Here is a 17,563-nt window from a genome sequence, read left to right as displayed (position 1 = left end):
CTCCCTTTAATTTTGAGAATATGGTAACTGGAAAATCCGCGCAAACCTTGTACAATTTGGTAAGTAAACGACCTAAATACTTATTTTTTTGTTGTTTAATCGTAATGAGTTTTTGCATGCCTTGAATTTAACCTTCTAATTTGTTATATGTAATTATCCTACTTTGTTCCTAAACCCTTCTCCTTCATTTGATAACTTTCCCTTAGGGTAATTGAGAAGTAATGGATTTGAATCCTAGATTTGAGAGGCGCTTAAGAATCTCTGAGTGCACATCTAATGCAATGGTTAGTTTAATGTAATTTACTTTATGATAATTACTTATGTTTATGTTGTACTTGTTTGAGAATCGACATATTTGTGGTGCAGCGTGTTCCTCATGCATTTTGTGAGAAATATGGTCACCGTATTCCCAGCACCGTTAGGGTTCTTGTGTGCAATGGTTATGAGTTATGGGTTGATTTTGATAAAGTGTCAGAGAAATTCAGGGGCTTGGGTGATTTTTTTCATGAATTTGGGATGAAATCGGGTAACACCTTGGTCTTTCAATATGGAGGTGATTTTGATGTGAAAGTTTGTATACTTGATATATATGGTTCTGAGATTCAATATCCTCCTATGGTCCATAATCTGCAAACTTGTGCTCCATCGAATGGTATATAATTGTCTTAACCCGTATATGCATGTACGGTTAATTTTTGCAGTGATTAATAATTTGTGGAAAAATTTCAGTTTCAATTTTTGAAGGTGGTTGGAGTTTTGTTCGCTATCTTGGTTGGGGCGGTAAAGTTTGTGATTCAGTTGTAAGTTTTAATTTTCATATTAACACTTTTTTGAACAATAATTGTTATATTGTTTTTTATGTTAATTTAGTTTTTGTTTATGTAGTATGTTCCATATGAATTTGATGATCAAGTTGGTGCTCTTATTCCTGAAAGAGTAGATTTTGTTGTTAGTAGCGGGTATAAGTTAATTGGAAAATATTGTTGTAGTCGAAATAGCCTCAGCCATCTCACCGGTTTGAAGAACCTATGCAATATGTTACGTGTCTGTGATTTGAATTGCTTCCATATGTTACTTTTCACCTTTGACGGTCGTGATAAGTTTGCCATAACTGCTAGGGACACATCAAATATGTTGGGTTCCGAAGGCATAAAACGCAGCGGATAGACGTAAATAAAACAAAAATTCGAAACCCAAAAACAGGATCCATGTATAATTATGGGCAGATTATGGAGATAACGAATCATACCTTTCAAGAGATTAACTTTTACGAACTCAACGGAGATCCTAGCTATCACGCTTTGTGTCTACCTCTCAGAGAAACACCTCTATGGTATCCACACGAGCACCTTCAAGAACGTCTCACGAACTTGACTACGGAATGGATGTACTAGCCTCCTTCTTGACAATCTGAATTGCCTCTACCTCTCTTTGCTGCTAGGGTTTTCTTAAAAACGTTTAAGCCTCTTTAACCTCTCATTATCTATTTATAATGACTGATTAAAAAGGCCCATAATAGCAAAGCCCAACCCTAGTAGGTATTGGATTAAATAATAAAAACGAATTTCTATTATTTAATTAATAACTAAGTCATACTTAATTATTATGGGCAAAAACATTCCTTTTAATTCGAATTTATATTATCTCAATTAAGTCTTACTTAATTATAATAAAATTCAAATAATCATCAATTAATTTAAATCCATAATTTAAATTAACTATTCCATTAAGTGCTCTATTTGTGCGACCCTATAGGCTATTATTTAATTGGCAATAATTTTATTCTCTAATAAAATTATAAACAATGAGCGGTATCTAGTAATACATCATTGTTACCCAATTAAACAATAATTAAATCGTGATTAGATAAAACCTTTCGTGATTAATGTTTTTCCGTGTAATATAATCCCTTTAACCATACATATTATAGATTAAACTCGAGGCATGTATTTAGTCATCCTCTTCAACATTTAATCTGGGTTTACTTGATGCATGAGTAGATTATTGAAACAAATCATTATTTGAGCATGGCCATGCTTTTATAATCTCACTCAATCAAGAGGCCAATAATATCTCTCCTAATTATAAGAGGGTTAAATCCTTTATCTATCATTCATATTTCTCATACGACTCATGATATACCCGATGTCCACTTTTATCATCACCCGATCAAAAGTAACTTTTAATGTAGTCAAAGTATATTAATCCTCGTATAGAAATATAATGATTTCAAGTCAAAGGATCGTTACACCATTATCACTGTGAGTCTTTCTTATGACTTTATTAAACATGAAGAATCTCACTGTGGGTCTGTCCAGTACCATGTACTCTCACATGTACCTATGTATTGACTTCAGTATCCCCATACTTATAACCAATGAGATGTGGTTATCTTGTCAAACAACATACTAGTCTATCTATGTATTATTATTGTCCTATATAATAATACTCGACTAGGGACCTTTAAGAATATGATATATTATATAATCTCAAGTTCAAGTCATGTACTTAAACTATACAATTTGTATCATGATTCTAAGGACATTTATTATGCTAACAAAATATCGCAGTAATTAAGGTCATAATAAATACATTTATTGAATGATCAACTGACATAAAGATAAAAGAATAATGTATTGCCTCTAGGGCACCTACACTAACAATCTCCCACTTGCACTAGAGCCAATCACCCATATATCTAATACCCATGGAACTAGTGTGACCATCGTGCTTCTGCTGCGACAAGCCTTTGGTCAGTGGGTCTGCAATGTTATCATTTGTGTGCACTTTACATATGTGTATATCACCCCTTTCATTAATCTCTCGAATAAGGTGAAATCTCCTGAGTATATGTTTAGCCCGGGAGTGTGATCTAGGTTCTTTAGCCTGTGCAATGGCTCCATTATTATCGCAGTATAGATCAATGGGATCTGCGATCGATGGAACCACTCCCAAAACAGAAATGAACTTTCGAATCCAAACGGCCTCCTTAGCTGCTTCACAAGCTGCAATGTACTCAGCCTCCATTGTAGAATCAGCTACTGTTTCTTGCTTTGAACTCTTCCAGCTTACAGCACCTCCGTTTAGACAAAACACAAAACCAGACTGTGATACAGTATCATCTCTGTCTGTTTGGAAACTTGCATCGGTGTAACCTTTTACAACGAGTTTCTCTTCTCCTCCATACACCAAGAATGAATCTTTAGTTCTTTTCAGGTACTTAAGAATATTCTTAACTGCCGTCCAGTGACCTTCACCCGGATTAGACTGGTATCTGCTCGTCATGCTCAAAGCATACGAGACATCTGGGCGAGTACATACCATTGCATACATGATAGATCCAATTGCTGAAGCATATGGAACTTTATTCATGTGGTCCTTCTCATCCAATGATTTCGGACATTGGTCCTTAGAGATCGTTATCCCTTGAGACACAGGGACATATCCCCTTTTTGCATTTTGCATTCCAAAACGATGCAAAACCTTATCAATGTATGTGCTCTGACTTAGACCGATCATCCTTCTAGATCTTTCTCTATAGATCCTCATTCCTAGAATGTAGGATGCCTCTCCTAAGTCTTTAATGGAGAAATTGCTCCCTAACCACGTCTTAACAGCCTTTAGAGAAGGTATGTCATTCCCCATTAGTAGTATATCATCAACATATAGTACTATGAATGCCACATAGCTCCCATTAACCTTCTTGTAAACACACGGTTCATCTTCGTTTTGAACAAAGCCATACTCTATGACTATTTCATCAAAACGGATATTCCATCTCCTAGAGGATTGCTTCAATCCATAAATGGATCGACGCAATTTACATACCTTGCCAGCATTCCTTGGATCGACAAAACCCTCAGGTTGTGTCATGTACACATCCTCTTCAAGGCTTCCATTAAGGAAGGCTGTTTTGACATCCATTTGCCAGATTTCATAATCATGGAATGCTGCAATGGCAAGTAAAATCCTTATAGACTTGACCATAGCCACTGGTGAGAAAGTTTCATCATAGTCAATACCATGAATTTGTTTGAAACCTTTTGCAACCAGCCTAGCTTTATAGGTCTGAACATTTCCATCCATGCCCTTTTTCTTCTTAAAAACCCATTTGCACCCTATGGGTTTTACCCCTTCAGGTGGATCAACCAAAGTCCATACTTGGTTTTCGTACATGGAATCTATCTCGGATTTCATGGCTTCAAGCCATCTCTTAGAGTCTGGACTGTTCATAGCATCTTGGTATGTGAGAGGCTCATCTTCATCTATGAGCATCAAATCACCACACTGAGTCATGAGAAATCCATATCTCTCTGGCTCATGGCGAAATCTACCAGATCTACGAACAACCTGTGTTTGTTGAGCATTATCATTATTCTGCTCTTGTTCCACTTCAGGTTCAATGCTATTTTGCGGTTCTCGATCTTCATCGAGATCTATAGTTCTCCCACTGTTTCTTTTGGAAACAAAATCTCTTTCCATGAAGACAGCATCTCGAGCAATAAACACTTTCTGCTCAGAAGGAGTATAAAAATAATACGCCTTTGTTTCATTAGGGTATCCTACAAAAATGCACTCTTCGGATTTAGGTCCAAGCTTGTCAGATTCTTGACGTTTCACAAATGCCTTACATCCCCAAACTTTCATAAAGTTCATGCCTGACCGTTTCTCTTTCCATATCTCATATGGAGTCTTTTGAACCTTCTTAGTAGGAACACGGTTAAGTGTGAAAGCCGTTGTTTCTAGAGCGTAACCCCAGAAACTAATTGGAAGATCTGCATGACTCATCATCGATCGCACCATGTCCAACAAGGTGCGATTTCTCCTCTCTGAAACTCCATTCCATTGAGGTGTTCCTGGCGGAGTGAGTTGCGATACAATACCACACTCTTTCAAATACTCTCTAAATTCGGTGCTTAAGTATTCACCCCCACGATCGGATCGTAAGATCTTAATACTTGCATCTCCGCCAATTTGCTTCTCTACTTCAACCTTGTATTCTTTAAATTTTTCAAAAGAATCGGATTTGTTCTTCATAAGATATACATATCCATATCTACTGAAATCATCAGTAAATGTTATGAAGTAGTAGTAGCCTCCTCTAGCCATTACACGCATTGGGCCACATACATCACTATGTATTAGCTCCAGACGTTTAGTGGCCCTTTGACCCTTACCAGTGAAAGGGGCTTTAGTCATCTTACCAAGCAAACAAGATTCGCATTCTTGGTATGATTCAAAATCAAACTTATCCAAGTATCCATCCTTATGTAATTTGGATATGCGTTTCTCATTTATGTGGCCTAGACGACAATGCCAGAGGTATGTTTGATTTGAGTCATTTATTTTAAGTCGTTTGTTTTCTATATTACAGACAGGGTTATCTAAATCAAGAACATATAAACCATTAAATAAACGCGCAACACCATAGGTTAAATCATTCAAAGCAAAAGAGCAACTGTTGTTCTTTATTGTAAACGAAAAACCTTTCTTGTCCAAACAAGAAACAGAAATAATGTTTCTGCGAATCGCAGGCACGTAAAAACAGTCTTCTAGTTCTAAAACAAGCCCAGAGGGCATAGATAAATAATAAGTCCCTACAGCTAAAGCAGCAACTTTTGCTCCATTGCCTACTCTTAGGTCCACTTCTCCCTTAGCCAGAGTTCTACTTCTCTGCAGGCCCTGCACATTTATACAAATGTGAGAAGCACATCCAGTATCAAATACCCAGGATGTAGAAATAGACAAATTGACTTCTATAACATAAATACCTGATCCAGAAATCTGAACTGCTTTCTTTTTCTTCAGATCCTCCAAGTAAATTGGACAGTTTCTCTTCCAGTGACCATCTTTCTTACAGTAGTGACATTCACCCTTGGCCACACCACCTTTAGGCTTTAAAGCCTGTTTGGGACCTGACTTTGGCTTGGTTGTAGAATCAGATCCAATCTTCTTCTTACCCTTCCATTTTCCCTTCCCTTTGGCCTTACCTTTATTTCCCACCATCAGTATGGAAGCAGGTTCAGCTGTCTTCATGTTGGTCTCATATGTTCTCAACATATGCAACAATTCAGTAGGTGTTTTGTCAAATTCATTCATATTGTAGTTCACAACAAACTGAGTGAATTTGTTGTTCAAAGAATTCATGATTAGGTCAATACCAGTTTCCGGACCAATCGGGAAACCCAAAGTTTCAAGGTACTCAATGTAACCAATCATCTTCAGAACATGTGGGCCAACTGGTTCACTCGCCCCTTGTTTGCAATTAAAAAGTGACTTACTCGTGTTGAACCTTTCTTGTCGAGTTTGGCTTGCAAACATGCTTTGCAAGTGCTCATTGATAGTATATGCATCCATATGCACATGTTGTCTTTGAAGCTCAGCACTCATAGTTGCCAACATAAGACATGCAACATCATTTGCATCATTCTCATCCTTTGTGCGTGCTGCTCGTTCATCAGCAGTAGCACCCTCAGGAAGGGGGCCTGGAGGAGGAATATCAATGACATGAAGCTTGCGCTCCTGCCTGAGGACAATCCTCAAATTCCTCTGCCAGTCTAGGAAGTTGTTTCCTCCTGTCAGCTTGTCCTTCTCAAGGACTGAACGTACGGATAGTGTGTTTGTGTTGTTTGCCATTACTCAGTATCTACAATAATAAAAGCGCAAAATAAACATTAGATTGTCTGAGTTAAAATTTTATGTTCATATGATTATGATATATTCGTAATATATCTCCCACTATTTTTTTTTATCAAATTAATAGCCCTAACTATTAATTCGGAAAGTATATCCCATAAATCTTTCTAGTGAGCCAAGATCCATATTTCGTCATGTTCTAAGTCAACCACTGGTATCCTTAAAACATGATTATTTAGGTAGACAACAGTTGTCAATTATATCATATATAATTCTTGGATAATTTGGTGAACAACAATTGATCTTATCTATCTAATAGATTTTTAACCAAACTCTATGCTTCTAAGTTCATAATAGTTGAATATAACCGTTTATATTCACCTTATTATGATGACTCAGTTAAGTTAGACCCAATGATACAACGTCCGAATATAACCGTTTATATTCGTCGCATTTCACCATGATAGATAGGAGTCCCCTGCCACTGACAGCCCTTCCCCTTATCGATCTAGGATTTAATGAGTGTTCATTCATTGGAAAGCATCTGATTAAAACTTAAAATTTTTACTTAGGGATTTTAATTTAGAACGATCATGATCCCATCATAAAGAGATTCCCAATTTTTCCTTGAATAAAATACTTCAAATCAATACTCGTCAATGGTTTGATTTCCAGGTAGTGGAGGAGTCACATCGGTCTCGCTTAAAACCCACAGCCTTACAAGTTCTATGAACCCGTTGTTGACAAAATCGCCCCATGTCAGAAATAAAGAAAATTCGTATTTTATTCCGTGTTTCATAAACACGAGAATCTCATGATCGTTTGTTAATTTTAAATCTTGAGTCGTTACAGATTTTATCTTGTTTAAAGGCATGGCATGGGTGATGTATCTAATACATACATACATCATTAATCTAATTAAAACATGCATTTTTCTACTCTACACATACTATTTATACATCATATGAAAAGTACGTAAAGTAAACGTGCAATAGTTATGGCCCAATCCTATGTGATCTTTTCAGGCTAATGAAAAGATCAAGGTCAATCTATGGTGTAAAAATAACTATTACATATGTCTTCTCTATTGCTTCCATTGTCTCCTTGGCCTCCATAGGATGCCTCCTCTTTCCCTTGTCCTTCTAGGATGTTACACTAAGAATTATACTAATGAACTTACAAAAGAACTCGAGTTACATTCGAGATAAAACAACTACAAATAGAAAACGACATGCAAGTCGTATTTATTACAAACCAAAAGAATAAACCATTACAACTAAGGTCTTAAGGCCATAACTATGCACCATGCTCAGTAACCATTAAAGAACATGATAGATCATATAAAGATGACATACTATTTATCACTTATCATGATCCAATCAAGAATAATAAATAAGTAAAGCATATGTCATAAGCACAAATTAAAAACGAAACCTTAACCACGCGGTTCGATGGCGGAAATTTTTGCAAAATCAAGTATCAGAATACTAGAAAAACATGTATCAGAATACTATTCCAGAAGCATGTATCAGTATACACACGATCCATATCCCAGTTACCAAAAACGTGTATCAGTATACATATTTTAAGAGATCGCATACATATGAGTTATGGCAGATCTTAAACATACTAGTATCATCATATAGATCATTAACAGATTCATCATATCATTCATATAACATAACTGTTATCATGGCAGACTCATATAACATAACTGTTATCATGGCAGACTCATCACACATGCATACTTGCAAAAATACAGTAAACACGTAACCAAATCAGCCCCTTATACACGTAGCTCTGATGCCATTGTTGGGTTCCGAAGGCATAAAACGCAGCGGATAGACGTAAATAAAACAAAAATTCGAAACCCAAAACAGGATCCATGTATAATTATGGGCAGATTATGGAGATAACGAATCATACCTTTCAAGAGATTAACTTTTACGAACTCAACGGAGATCCTAGCTATCACGCTTTGTGTCTACCTCTCAGAGAAACACCTCTATGGTATCCACACGAGCACCTTCAAGAACGTCTCACGAACTTGACTACGGAATGGATGTACTAGCCTCCTTCTTGACAATCTGAATTGCCTCTGCCTCTCTTTGCTGCTAGGGTTTTCTTAAAAACGTTTAAGCCTCTTTAACCTCTCATTATCTATTTATAATGACTGATTAAAAAGGCCCATAATAGCAAAGCCCAACCCTAGTAGGTATTGGATTAAATAATAAAAACGAATTTCTATTATTTAATTAATAACTAAGTCATACTTAATTATTATGGGCAAAAACATTCCTTTTAATTCGAATTTATATTATCTCAATTAAGTCTTACTTAATTATAATAAAATTCAAATAATCATCAATTAATTTAAATCCATAATTTAAATTAACTATTCCATTAAGTGCTCTATTTGTGCGACCCTATAGGCTATTATTTAATTGGCAATAATTTTATTCTCTAATAAAATTATAAACAATGAGCGGTATCTAGTAATACATCATTGTTACCCAATTAAACAATAATTAAATCGTGATTAGATAAAACCTTTCGTGATTAATGTTTTTCCGTGTAATATAATCCCTTTAACCATACATATTATAGATTAAACTCGAGGCATGTATTTAGTCATCCTCTTCAACATTTAATCTGGGTTTACTTGATGCATGAGTAGATTATTGAAACAAATCATTATTTGAGCATGGCCATGCTTTTATAATCTCACTCAATCAAGAGGCCAATAATATCTCTCCTAATTATAGGAGGGTTAAATCCTTTATCTATCATTCATATTTCTCATACGACTCATGATATACCCGATGTCCACTTTTATCATCACCCGATCAAAAGTAACTTTTAATGTAGTCAAAGTATATTAATCCTCGTATAGAAATATAATGATTTCAAGTCAAAGGATCGTTACACCATTATCACTGTGAGTCTTTCTTATGACTTTATTAAACATGAAGAATCTCACTGTGGGTCTGTCCAGTACCATGTACTCTCACATGTACCTATGTATTGACTTCAGTATCCCCATACTTATAACCAATGAGATGTGGTTATCTTGTCAAACAACATACTAGTCTATCTATGTATTATTATTGTCCTATATAATAATACTCGACTAGGGACCTTTAAGAATATGATATATTATATAATCTCAAGTTCAAGTCATGTACTTAAACTATACAATTTGTATCATGATTCTAAGGACATTTATTATGCTAACAAAATATCGCAGTAATTAAGGTCATAATAAATACATTTATTGAATGATCAACTGACATAAAGATAAAAGAATAATGTATTGCCTCTAGGGCACCTACACTAACAAAATATTGATAGCCCTCTATCCAGTTCCTTCTCCATCTGGTACGTTATTCCTTGTGTTGATAAACAGTCCCATAATTTTGTTATCTATGGGTAATAGTAAATAATTTTGAAGGTTCTGTATTATTAGATTTGAATGGATGCACCGCCTTTGAGATTGTGATCCAGAAGTTTCACCTCTTACCGCATGAACACGGTGTGGTAAGCAAGCACAAATCATTTAAACTCTTATGTTGTTCTCTACATAGGAATAAGATTAGTTAATTCTTTAGTTGTGAAGAGAAATGTCACGGGTTGGTAAAATCTTTCAACTAAATATGTTTGCGCCTCTAGTTTGTTTAATATTTGTTTTGTATTTCTGTTTGCAGGACATCCTAGTTGAATTCAAGGAGCTTTCCAACCATTGGTTGAAGAAGGATCATATAAGTACATATGTTGGTATTCGTTGTTGGTTGCTTGAAATTCGTCGTCGTCGTGATAAACGTAGATGTACAATTAATGGTGGCTGGCTAATGTTCAGGGAAGATTTGCACCTAGATGTTGGTGATACCTGTACTTTCCAGTGGAGGGATGACAGTATTCGTAATTTCAACGTTGTAGTGCAGAAAAGAGTGGTTGATCTGGATTAACGGTGTTTAAGTCACTCTATTATTAATATTTCCTGTGTAAACTTTGTACTTTAGTTTTTTATCCTAACTTCTATGCGGAACTAAGTAATATGTATTGCATTTGGACCACTACAATTGTCGTAATATATTTTCTTACATGTTTGCAGAAATTAACGTTCTGTTATTTGTACTTAAGTTCAGTTATAATTACATGAAAGATTAATAATTTCTAAATATTGTAACAGGGTATTTATTATCTTAATATTTCAATAGGAAGCCATTTTAAACATTGCGTATTTGAAGGAGTTATGTAAATTGTTTAACGTTTGGATGGTTTTTAGTTTGTATTTGGTAATAAATGATATGGTGGACTATGCATGTTTGCTCTTCTATACTGTTCCTATAGTATTTCCTGAGTGCGATTTGAGTACCTTAACCGTCATTTAATTGATGTATATTTTAATGAGTCCTCCAATAAGCTGATTTGTTACAGTTATTAACACAGAAAATGAGGAATTTAAAGAAAACTTTTGAGCATTATTCATGTAATGCAGGCATATGTTGGTTGAAGTATGTAAAATTTGGTGAGAAACGGTTGACATGGAATGTAATCCGCATTTGCAATAGAATTTGAAATCATATGATTAATGAACATAGAAGATGGAGTATGTCATGACCAAAATTTCGGATTAGAAATGGTAATTTACACCATTCTGTAATATGAAGCCTAGAAAATAAGTCACTTGAGTTCAAAACCAACATCACAGTACTGCTATCTAATGTGAAAACACAATAGATTTAAAATACGTTACAAATAGTTCTTTAGCTATAGTTGGCAGTGCCGTAAGTTGATACCTCAGTTTTTTGTACAAACTGTAACCTCTTCCTTCTTACGTTTATCATTTCAAAACATATTCAAGCTGAGATATTCCTTCGAGGTGATATGGAGATCCACTATCCCGTAACACGATCAAATTAATATGTCTAAAAATATTTGTTCTTGGGAAACATGCAGCTTGATTGGCAGTCATTTACCTGAGTTGCAAAGCAGGTTATGGTTGGCATAGTATCCGTTGTAGCCTCTACTAATTCTTCATAATCCAGGTATAATTCTGATAGTGACGTAATCAAGATTTGATTTTTCAACGTTTTTAGCCTGAATGAGCAACTTAAATGTGTACTCCTTTCCTTGAAGTATTTTGAGCTCATTTGGAAAACTGTTGTCCTAAATATGTGTGTAATTAGGTCACAATTTAAAGTAAATAGAGCTAATTGTAGTTGTTCAAATACTACTTACCTCACTGTCAACATCTTCAACCCTCTTTCGAATCAATATCCTTATTTCTTGGTCTTTGATGATAATTTGTAGACCATCAGTATTGTCCTGCACTATTGTTGAAAGATTGAACCTGCGTTTCCACTTCTAACTTGAGTAATCAATTGTAAATTTGGACCTGATTTAATGAAGATATGTGAGACAGCTCAGTCATTGAATCAACCTTTTCAGAGGTTGCGGCACAATTTTCTGGCAGTTTTTGCAGAAGCACTCATTGTGTAAAACCTCTGTTTCAGAGTAGCTTGAGCTGCATATTTCTGATTTCCAATTGGTTGATTTGTTAACCAATTTTATGGTTCCTTTGCACACAACCTCTTCATGAATGAATTCCGAGGTAACTTTTTTAATTTCGTCAATTGTTAAAATTTTCAATGTTTTCTTATTTCGCGCAAAATGTTGGTTTGAGAAATTAGTATCTTTCATGCTGCCACCTTAGAGATTAGCTAGAGTACATATAACAAAACTTGTTGTATTGAATTTAATAAATGGACACTTACAGTTTTTGCAATCTGGCTACACTGTGGTGATCGTAGTTTAGGTAGAATCTAGTTGGGGAGTAGTTGCAAATATCAAGTTTGTCTATAAAATAAGAGTATGAATAATGAAGTATGAATGGTATGAATGTTATGAACATTCATATTAATTGAACGGTATGAATGTTTACTTTGATTACCATTGTAGCTAGTCATTCTCCCACTTGCGATTATTATTATTATTGGTTCTTCCAAATCCTCAAGCACTGCTTTATCAAATTCTTCAGCAAATGTTGTCCAGAAAGTGAAATTGATTTTTTTCCTGCAAAATTATTATTAATTGGGATTACAATTTATCATCTATATAAGCGCAATGTAATTATTTTTGGATGTTTACTTCCCATCAGTTATCTTGAACTTAATTTTGACTTGTTTGTTTGGGATTCTACTTATGGTAGGTAGTGTCTCCAAAATCCCTATTACATCTGTTCCAAAAGGTGAAATTAGTGTAATTAAAAGCAATTTCAGTGAAATGCATATAATAGAGTTTAGTGTAAAAGAATAACCTGTAAAATAAAGAACTTGCTTTGTCATTGCTTTGAGGTCCCCATAGTCAAACAAATCAAAGCTGTTATTTGGTATGAAGAACAGTTTGTCGTCAACATCTTTAACCTTTGTGTCTGCTGTGAAAACAATTTGTTTATCCATTTGAACTGCTCTGTACTTGTCAGCATTTGTATACTCTTTTAATTGAAAGTTGTTAATGAAGTAAGCATTTCCTTGTACAATAAGTCTTGACATTTTTTCTACCAAAGCCGCTGGCACGAACACTTGCATCCTGCAATTCTGTGTATTGTTTGGAATTTATAAAGGTTGTGAAGGGGAATGTAATAGTGTACAAATCTGGTGGGAGAGTAGAACAATACCTTGTTATCAAGCACAATGTAATTGCAACTTTTGAAAACAACTCCAGCGTTAGTTACTCCTCGCCATTCCCTCACGAAACGTACTTTAATCGTCCAGTCGCTTCTTCCCTTGTGAATGTTTCTTAAACCTTCGAAATTCTTATTGGACATTGTATGTTAATGAGATATTTGTGTACTGCTGAATGAAGTAAGAAACATTTTCTTTATGTACAAAATTGTGTTAGGTTAAGAATTAAATATACTGAGTTTGGTAGGTGGATTGTGTACTTTATTTTTGGTCTTTCTCCCATACAACCCTTATTATTTATAACTGCTTTGCTGGCACCATTCTTGGTATTATGTTTTACAATAGTTTCCCGAATGAGAATTAACAAATTTAATGTATATTACAGAATCTGTTTTTACGCTCTTTAACCATAAACTTTGTTTGAAATTTTGGCATTGTAAGACAATATACCTTCAAATTTATATAGTACATAATATTCGATTTAATAAACGTAGAATATTACAGAAGGAATGAAATTTAGAAAGGAAACAAATACAATACAAATTACATAGTCATCAATTTTAGTCGTAGTAATCATTAATGATTTTCATTAAAAGAAAACCATTGGAACTTGTTAGTGTAGGATGCCATATGCCCAGTACCTGAATTGAGCGAAGAATTAGAATGTGTTATGCATTTTGTTGTACTTTGAGGCTATATTTTGGTAAAAGTTACCTGTCGCGAAGGGTATTAACTCGTGCATTGTTATGATTAACATAAACCGGGAAAATGCAGAGTCCGATAGGGCAATGGTATGACGGTTATTGTCTTCTACCATCCGACACCCTATTACAATAATAATGGTAGGCTGGAAGAAATTAACTGCAGCATATTCCAGGGCAACATTACAGGCTAAAGCCAAATCATCAGATAACTTAACCCACACGAGAGTCCTACAATTGGAAAATATAGTTGTCAATACTCCACTTGTATAGATGCAGAAACTTAATTGTCAAAAAAGGTACATTAAACATGAGATGTTAAAGTACGAAATTACAGTGTGTCCGATATCTCCAGTTCTAGAAAATGACGCTCCTCGTTCCTATGGTTAGTAAATGAACGCAACGCATGTCGTTGATGAATTATGCCTACTACATCTAGATCAAAAAGTCATGAATGCTATTAAAAGTCATATTGAGGCCTGTCATTTGTCCTTTTTGAAAGGTAGAGTAAATGAAAGAAACAAATATTTAATCATTTAGAAGGATTTAGAGAGCTCGACATACATACCAACGCAATGGGTGTCTTGGTAAAAATCTTAATTGATGGATGACAAAGTAGCGAACTGGAAGAAATGTTATAGTCGGAGGCTATCGACAGGCAACAGTCTGTTAGCAATGGTCATGTTGGTGAAAATAATGTGTGAATCACCTTCAACACATTTGTACCTAGATATGAAATCCGACACTATGAAATTTCTAATTTCATAAGTTTGCCCAACCATGAAAATGTCGTCAAGAACAATAGCTACAGAAGGAGCCATTGAAACGTGCATTCGATTTGTCTGCATTTGTAAACAACATTTATAGCTTAATTGTGGTACATTGTTATGGCTTCATACGAGGGGATTTAGAAAGATAGCCGAACTTACATTTTTATAAATGATAATTAGATTAAGACTTCCTTGACTGTGAATGTTTCGGTTCCTGCTTCGCCATTTGGTGGCTACTTGCACCTTGATCTTCCCCTCAAAAATTTCATTGACCGTTAGTTGATCCAGTGTTTGATTAAAATTGATATCCATTATTTCCAAAGCCATTTAGAAGTTGTAGAAGTTAATGTAACTGCAATACTTGTATAGTAATATATGGTAGATTAGTGGGAACAAATAATTGAGGAGAGGAGAATATATTATTTTGGTGTTTCTTTTGATTTTGAATAGTACTTCTGCTATTGTAATGTTGCTTTATTTGTCTTCTTTGTACATTACTTTGGAAGTACAAAGTGAACCATAAAGAGTTAATTGTTATTTATGTTGGTTTTGAATACCTCATCTGGCATTAAATGTTTGTCATGTAGTTATTCTGAATATATTCTCCATAAGGCCTGCAATTAAAAATAACAGTACATTGACTGTGTACGGGGGGATGGAGGAATTCAACATATGAGTCAATTGTTAAAGTAAAATTTTAGTCAGTTGAAAAGAAAAACCTGTTGTACCAAAATATGACTTAATTTAGAGTATTACCGATTGCCACGTAATAAATCCATGATATTTTGGGTTTACATCCCGTCTGATGGTATTAACAAAAATAATTGGAAAATAAGTCTTAGGAATTACGACATCGGCTGGGCAGAGTGAACATTTCAATTCTTCTTTTGCTTAGCTTTCCCTCTTCTGGAGATGCTATGTTATCTTAACGCTGCAAATTTGTGATACAATATAAGAAAGTAAAAGTTTTTTGCACTACTTATTTTGATTAAATATTTTTTTTAAATAACCATACAAACCTTCTCCATTTTGATGTTCTTCAATCTTGGTGGTGTTATACCCAAAATTAAATTGGCGCTAGAAGGAGGGGTGCTAATTAAGGTCGCAATCTTGGGAGGAAAAGATGTCTTACAATCGTGATGGAAGTTGTTATGATGGAAGTGACAGTAGGTCAGAAGGAGAAGGCAGGGGGCGTTATACTCGCCATGAACCTTACGTTCCCAGAAACATGGCGGATCCACCAAGGGCTCCGGATGTAGGGGGACACCTCCAGTTCTTATCAGCAACGCTGATATATTGGAGCAATTATATCGCATGGGGGATACTCTTAACAGTTTTAACTCAAGACTGAACACGGTGGAGCGTCGAAGGACAAGGAGAGGTCGTCGTTTCCCCCGTCATGGTCATGCCTTGGGGAAAGCCCCTGTAGTTGAGGGAGATACCCAGGGGAGCGGGGATAACCCGCGAATCACTCCACGACATTTGCAGTATTCTGATGATGTAGAACCTATTGTGGAGCTTGCGAATGAGGACACTGAAGGCAGAGAAAGGCCTCGCCTGGGCAACCAGGTAGTGCCACACCCGCATAGGTCTGGGCGTACGATGAACGAGCGTCGTCGTGCGGAGAACGCTCAAAACAAAGACGAGGAAGGAAGGGATCTTTCAGCCTTGAAAAGGAGGCTTGGCATAAGGTTGGAGGAGGATGATTTGAGGATGTTGCTGGTAGAATGGAAAAAGGAAGGAAACGCCGGAGAAGCGAGGCTCCGTGATACGACGCGTGTGCCCCCCGTATTCCAAAGGGATGACGGGGTGCGGCACCGCGAACACGAGCGTGCCCCTCCGCGAGGAAGGCCCGGGAATTACCACCGGGGATATCAAAGGAATGGATGAGGAAGAATGGGATATCAATACGGAAGAGCCCCTTACAATGGTAGGAGAGGTGGAGCACATTCCGCTGGAGAAGCCCCCGCCGTTATTCCCGTAGCTTCCCACAGCGTTACTGGTAATGGGTCTGGGGCGCGTCCTCATGACCAGGACGGCGGGCGAATTCAAGTAAGAATGCAGAACAATGATGAAATTCCGCAACGCGGTCAAGATGAACCTCGCGTACGGGAAAATATACAGGACCAAAATGGTAACATGCCACCGCTGCAGCCTCAGGGCGAGGGGCGGCGAGATCCTCCGCCACACCCGGAGGGTAATCAAGGGGAATTTCAGCAAGTCGCAGAGCAACCCCAACAGCCTAATGTTCAAACCATTCCTGGGGTAGGGACGTTTAATGTGAACGACCTCAAGAGGTTGCTCAACCATCTTGAGGGAGGAAGAGTAACGGCGACTGCGCAAGCTCCTTCTCCTTTTGCTGCTATTGTGAGGGAGGCGCAATTGCCCGCGGGATACAGGAACACAACCAATGACTTGCGTTTCCACGGGAACTCTGATCCTGTGGAGTTCTTGGGGCGTTTTAACATTGAAATGGATGTATATCAAGTACCTGATTTGGCTCGATGCCGTCTCCTGGCAGCTACTTTTAGAGAGGGCGCTCAGCAGTGGTTCCAAAAACTTGGTCCGGGTGTGATTTCATCCTGGGAACAGATGAAAACTTTGTTTTTGACATAATTCCAAGCCGCGGTGAAGTATACACCACCTGTTACCACGCTGGCTAATGTGAAACAAAAGGAAGGAGAAAGTTTGACTTCGTATTTCAAGAGGTTTAATGCAGAATCTACTTTGGTGAGGGGTGCAACTGATGAAACATTGAAAATATTGCTTA

The 17,563-nt window shown here is 36.4% G+C and overlaps 2 protein-coding genes across 2 annotated transcripts; one reads left to right on the top strand and one right to left on the bottom strand.

Moving 5' to 3' along the window:
• The first annotated feature begins 4 nt into the window (after positions 1-4).
• Positions 5-950, top strand: LOC141705289 (uncharacterized). Its single transcript, XM_074508311.1, has 4 exons — positions 5-59; positions 207-284; positions 367-652; positions 730-950. The coding sequence occupies exons 2-4, from the start codon at positions 222-224 to the stop codon at positions 897-899; spliced, it is 519 nt and encodes a 172-aa protein (XP_074364412.1). The 5' UTR covers positions 5-59; positions 207-221; the 3' UTR covers positions 900-950.
• Positions 951-12,782: 11,832 nt separating this feature from the next.
• On the bottom strand, positions 12,783-13,465 carry LOC141705285 (uncharacterized). Its single transcript, XM_074508307.1, has 3 exons — positions 13,316-13,465; positions 12,956-13,235; positions 12,783-12,874 (listed from the first exon to the last, which is right to left on the bottom strand). Exons 1-3 carry the CDS (start codon positions 13,463-13,465, stop codon positions 12,783-12,785), a joined length of 522 nt encoding a protein of 173 aa, XP_074364408.1.
• Positions 13,466-17,563: the final 4,098 nt, after the last annotated feature.

The sequence above is a fragment of the Apium graveolens genome, unplaced genomic scaffold (assembly GCF_009905375.1).
Source record: "Apium graveolens cultivar Ventura unplaced genomic scaffold, ASM990537v1 ctg8747, whole genome shotgun sequence".
Classification (NCBI taxonomy): domain Eukaryota; kingdom Viridiplantae; phylum Streptophyta; class Magnoliopsida; order Apiales; family Apiaceae; genus Apium; species Apium graveolens.
The sequence above is the reverse complement of the archived record's forward strand: the minus strand, read 5'-3'. Positions and strand labels throughout refer to the sequence as shown.

Excerpts from the sequence above, each read along its gene's own strand:
- LOC141705289 (XM_074508311.1), top strand. The coding sequence starts at position 222 with ATGGATTTGAATCCTAGATTTGAGAGGCGCTTAAGAATCTCTGAGTGC. Across the intron at positions 285-366 it reads AGTGCACATCTAATGCAATG|CGTGTTCCTCATGCATTTTG; the intron begins GTTAGTTTAATG and ends TTTGTGGTGCAG. Across the intron at positions 653-729 it reads AACTTGTGCTCCATCGAATG|TTTCAATTTTTGAAGGTGGT; the intron begins GTATATAATTGT and ends GAAAAATTTCAG.
- LOC141705285 (XM_074508307.1), bottom strand. The coding sequence starts at position 13,465 with ATGTCCAATAAGAATTTCGAAGGTTTAAGAAACATTCACAAGGGAAGA. Across the intron at positions 13,236-13,315 it reads ACATTGTGCTTGATAACAAG|AATTGCAGGATGCAAGTGTT; the intron begins GTATTGTTCTAC and ends AACAATACACAG. Across the intron at positions 12,875-12,955 it reads GCAAGTTCTTTATTTTACAG|ATGTAATAGGGATTTTGGAG; the intron begins GTTATTCTTTTA and ends CTTTTGGAACAG.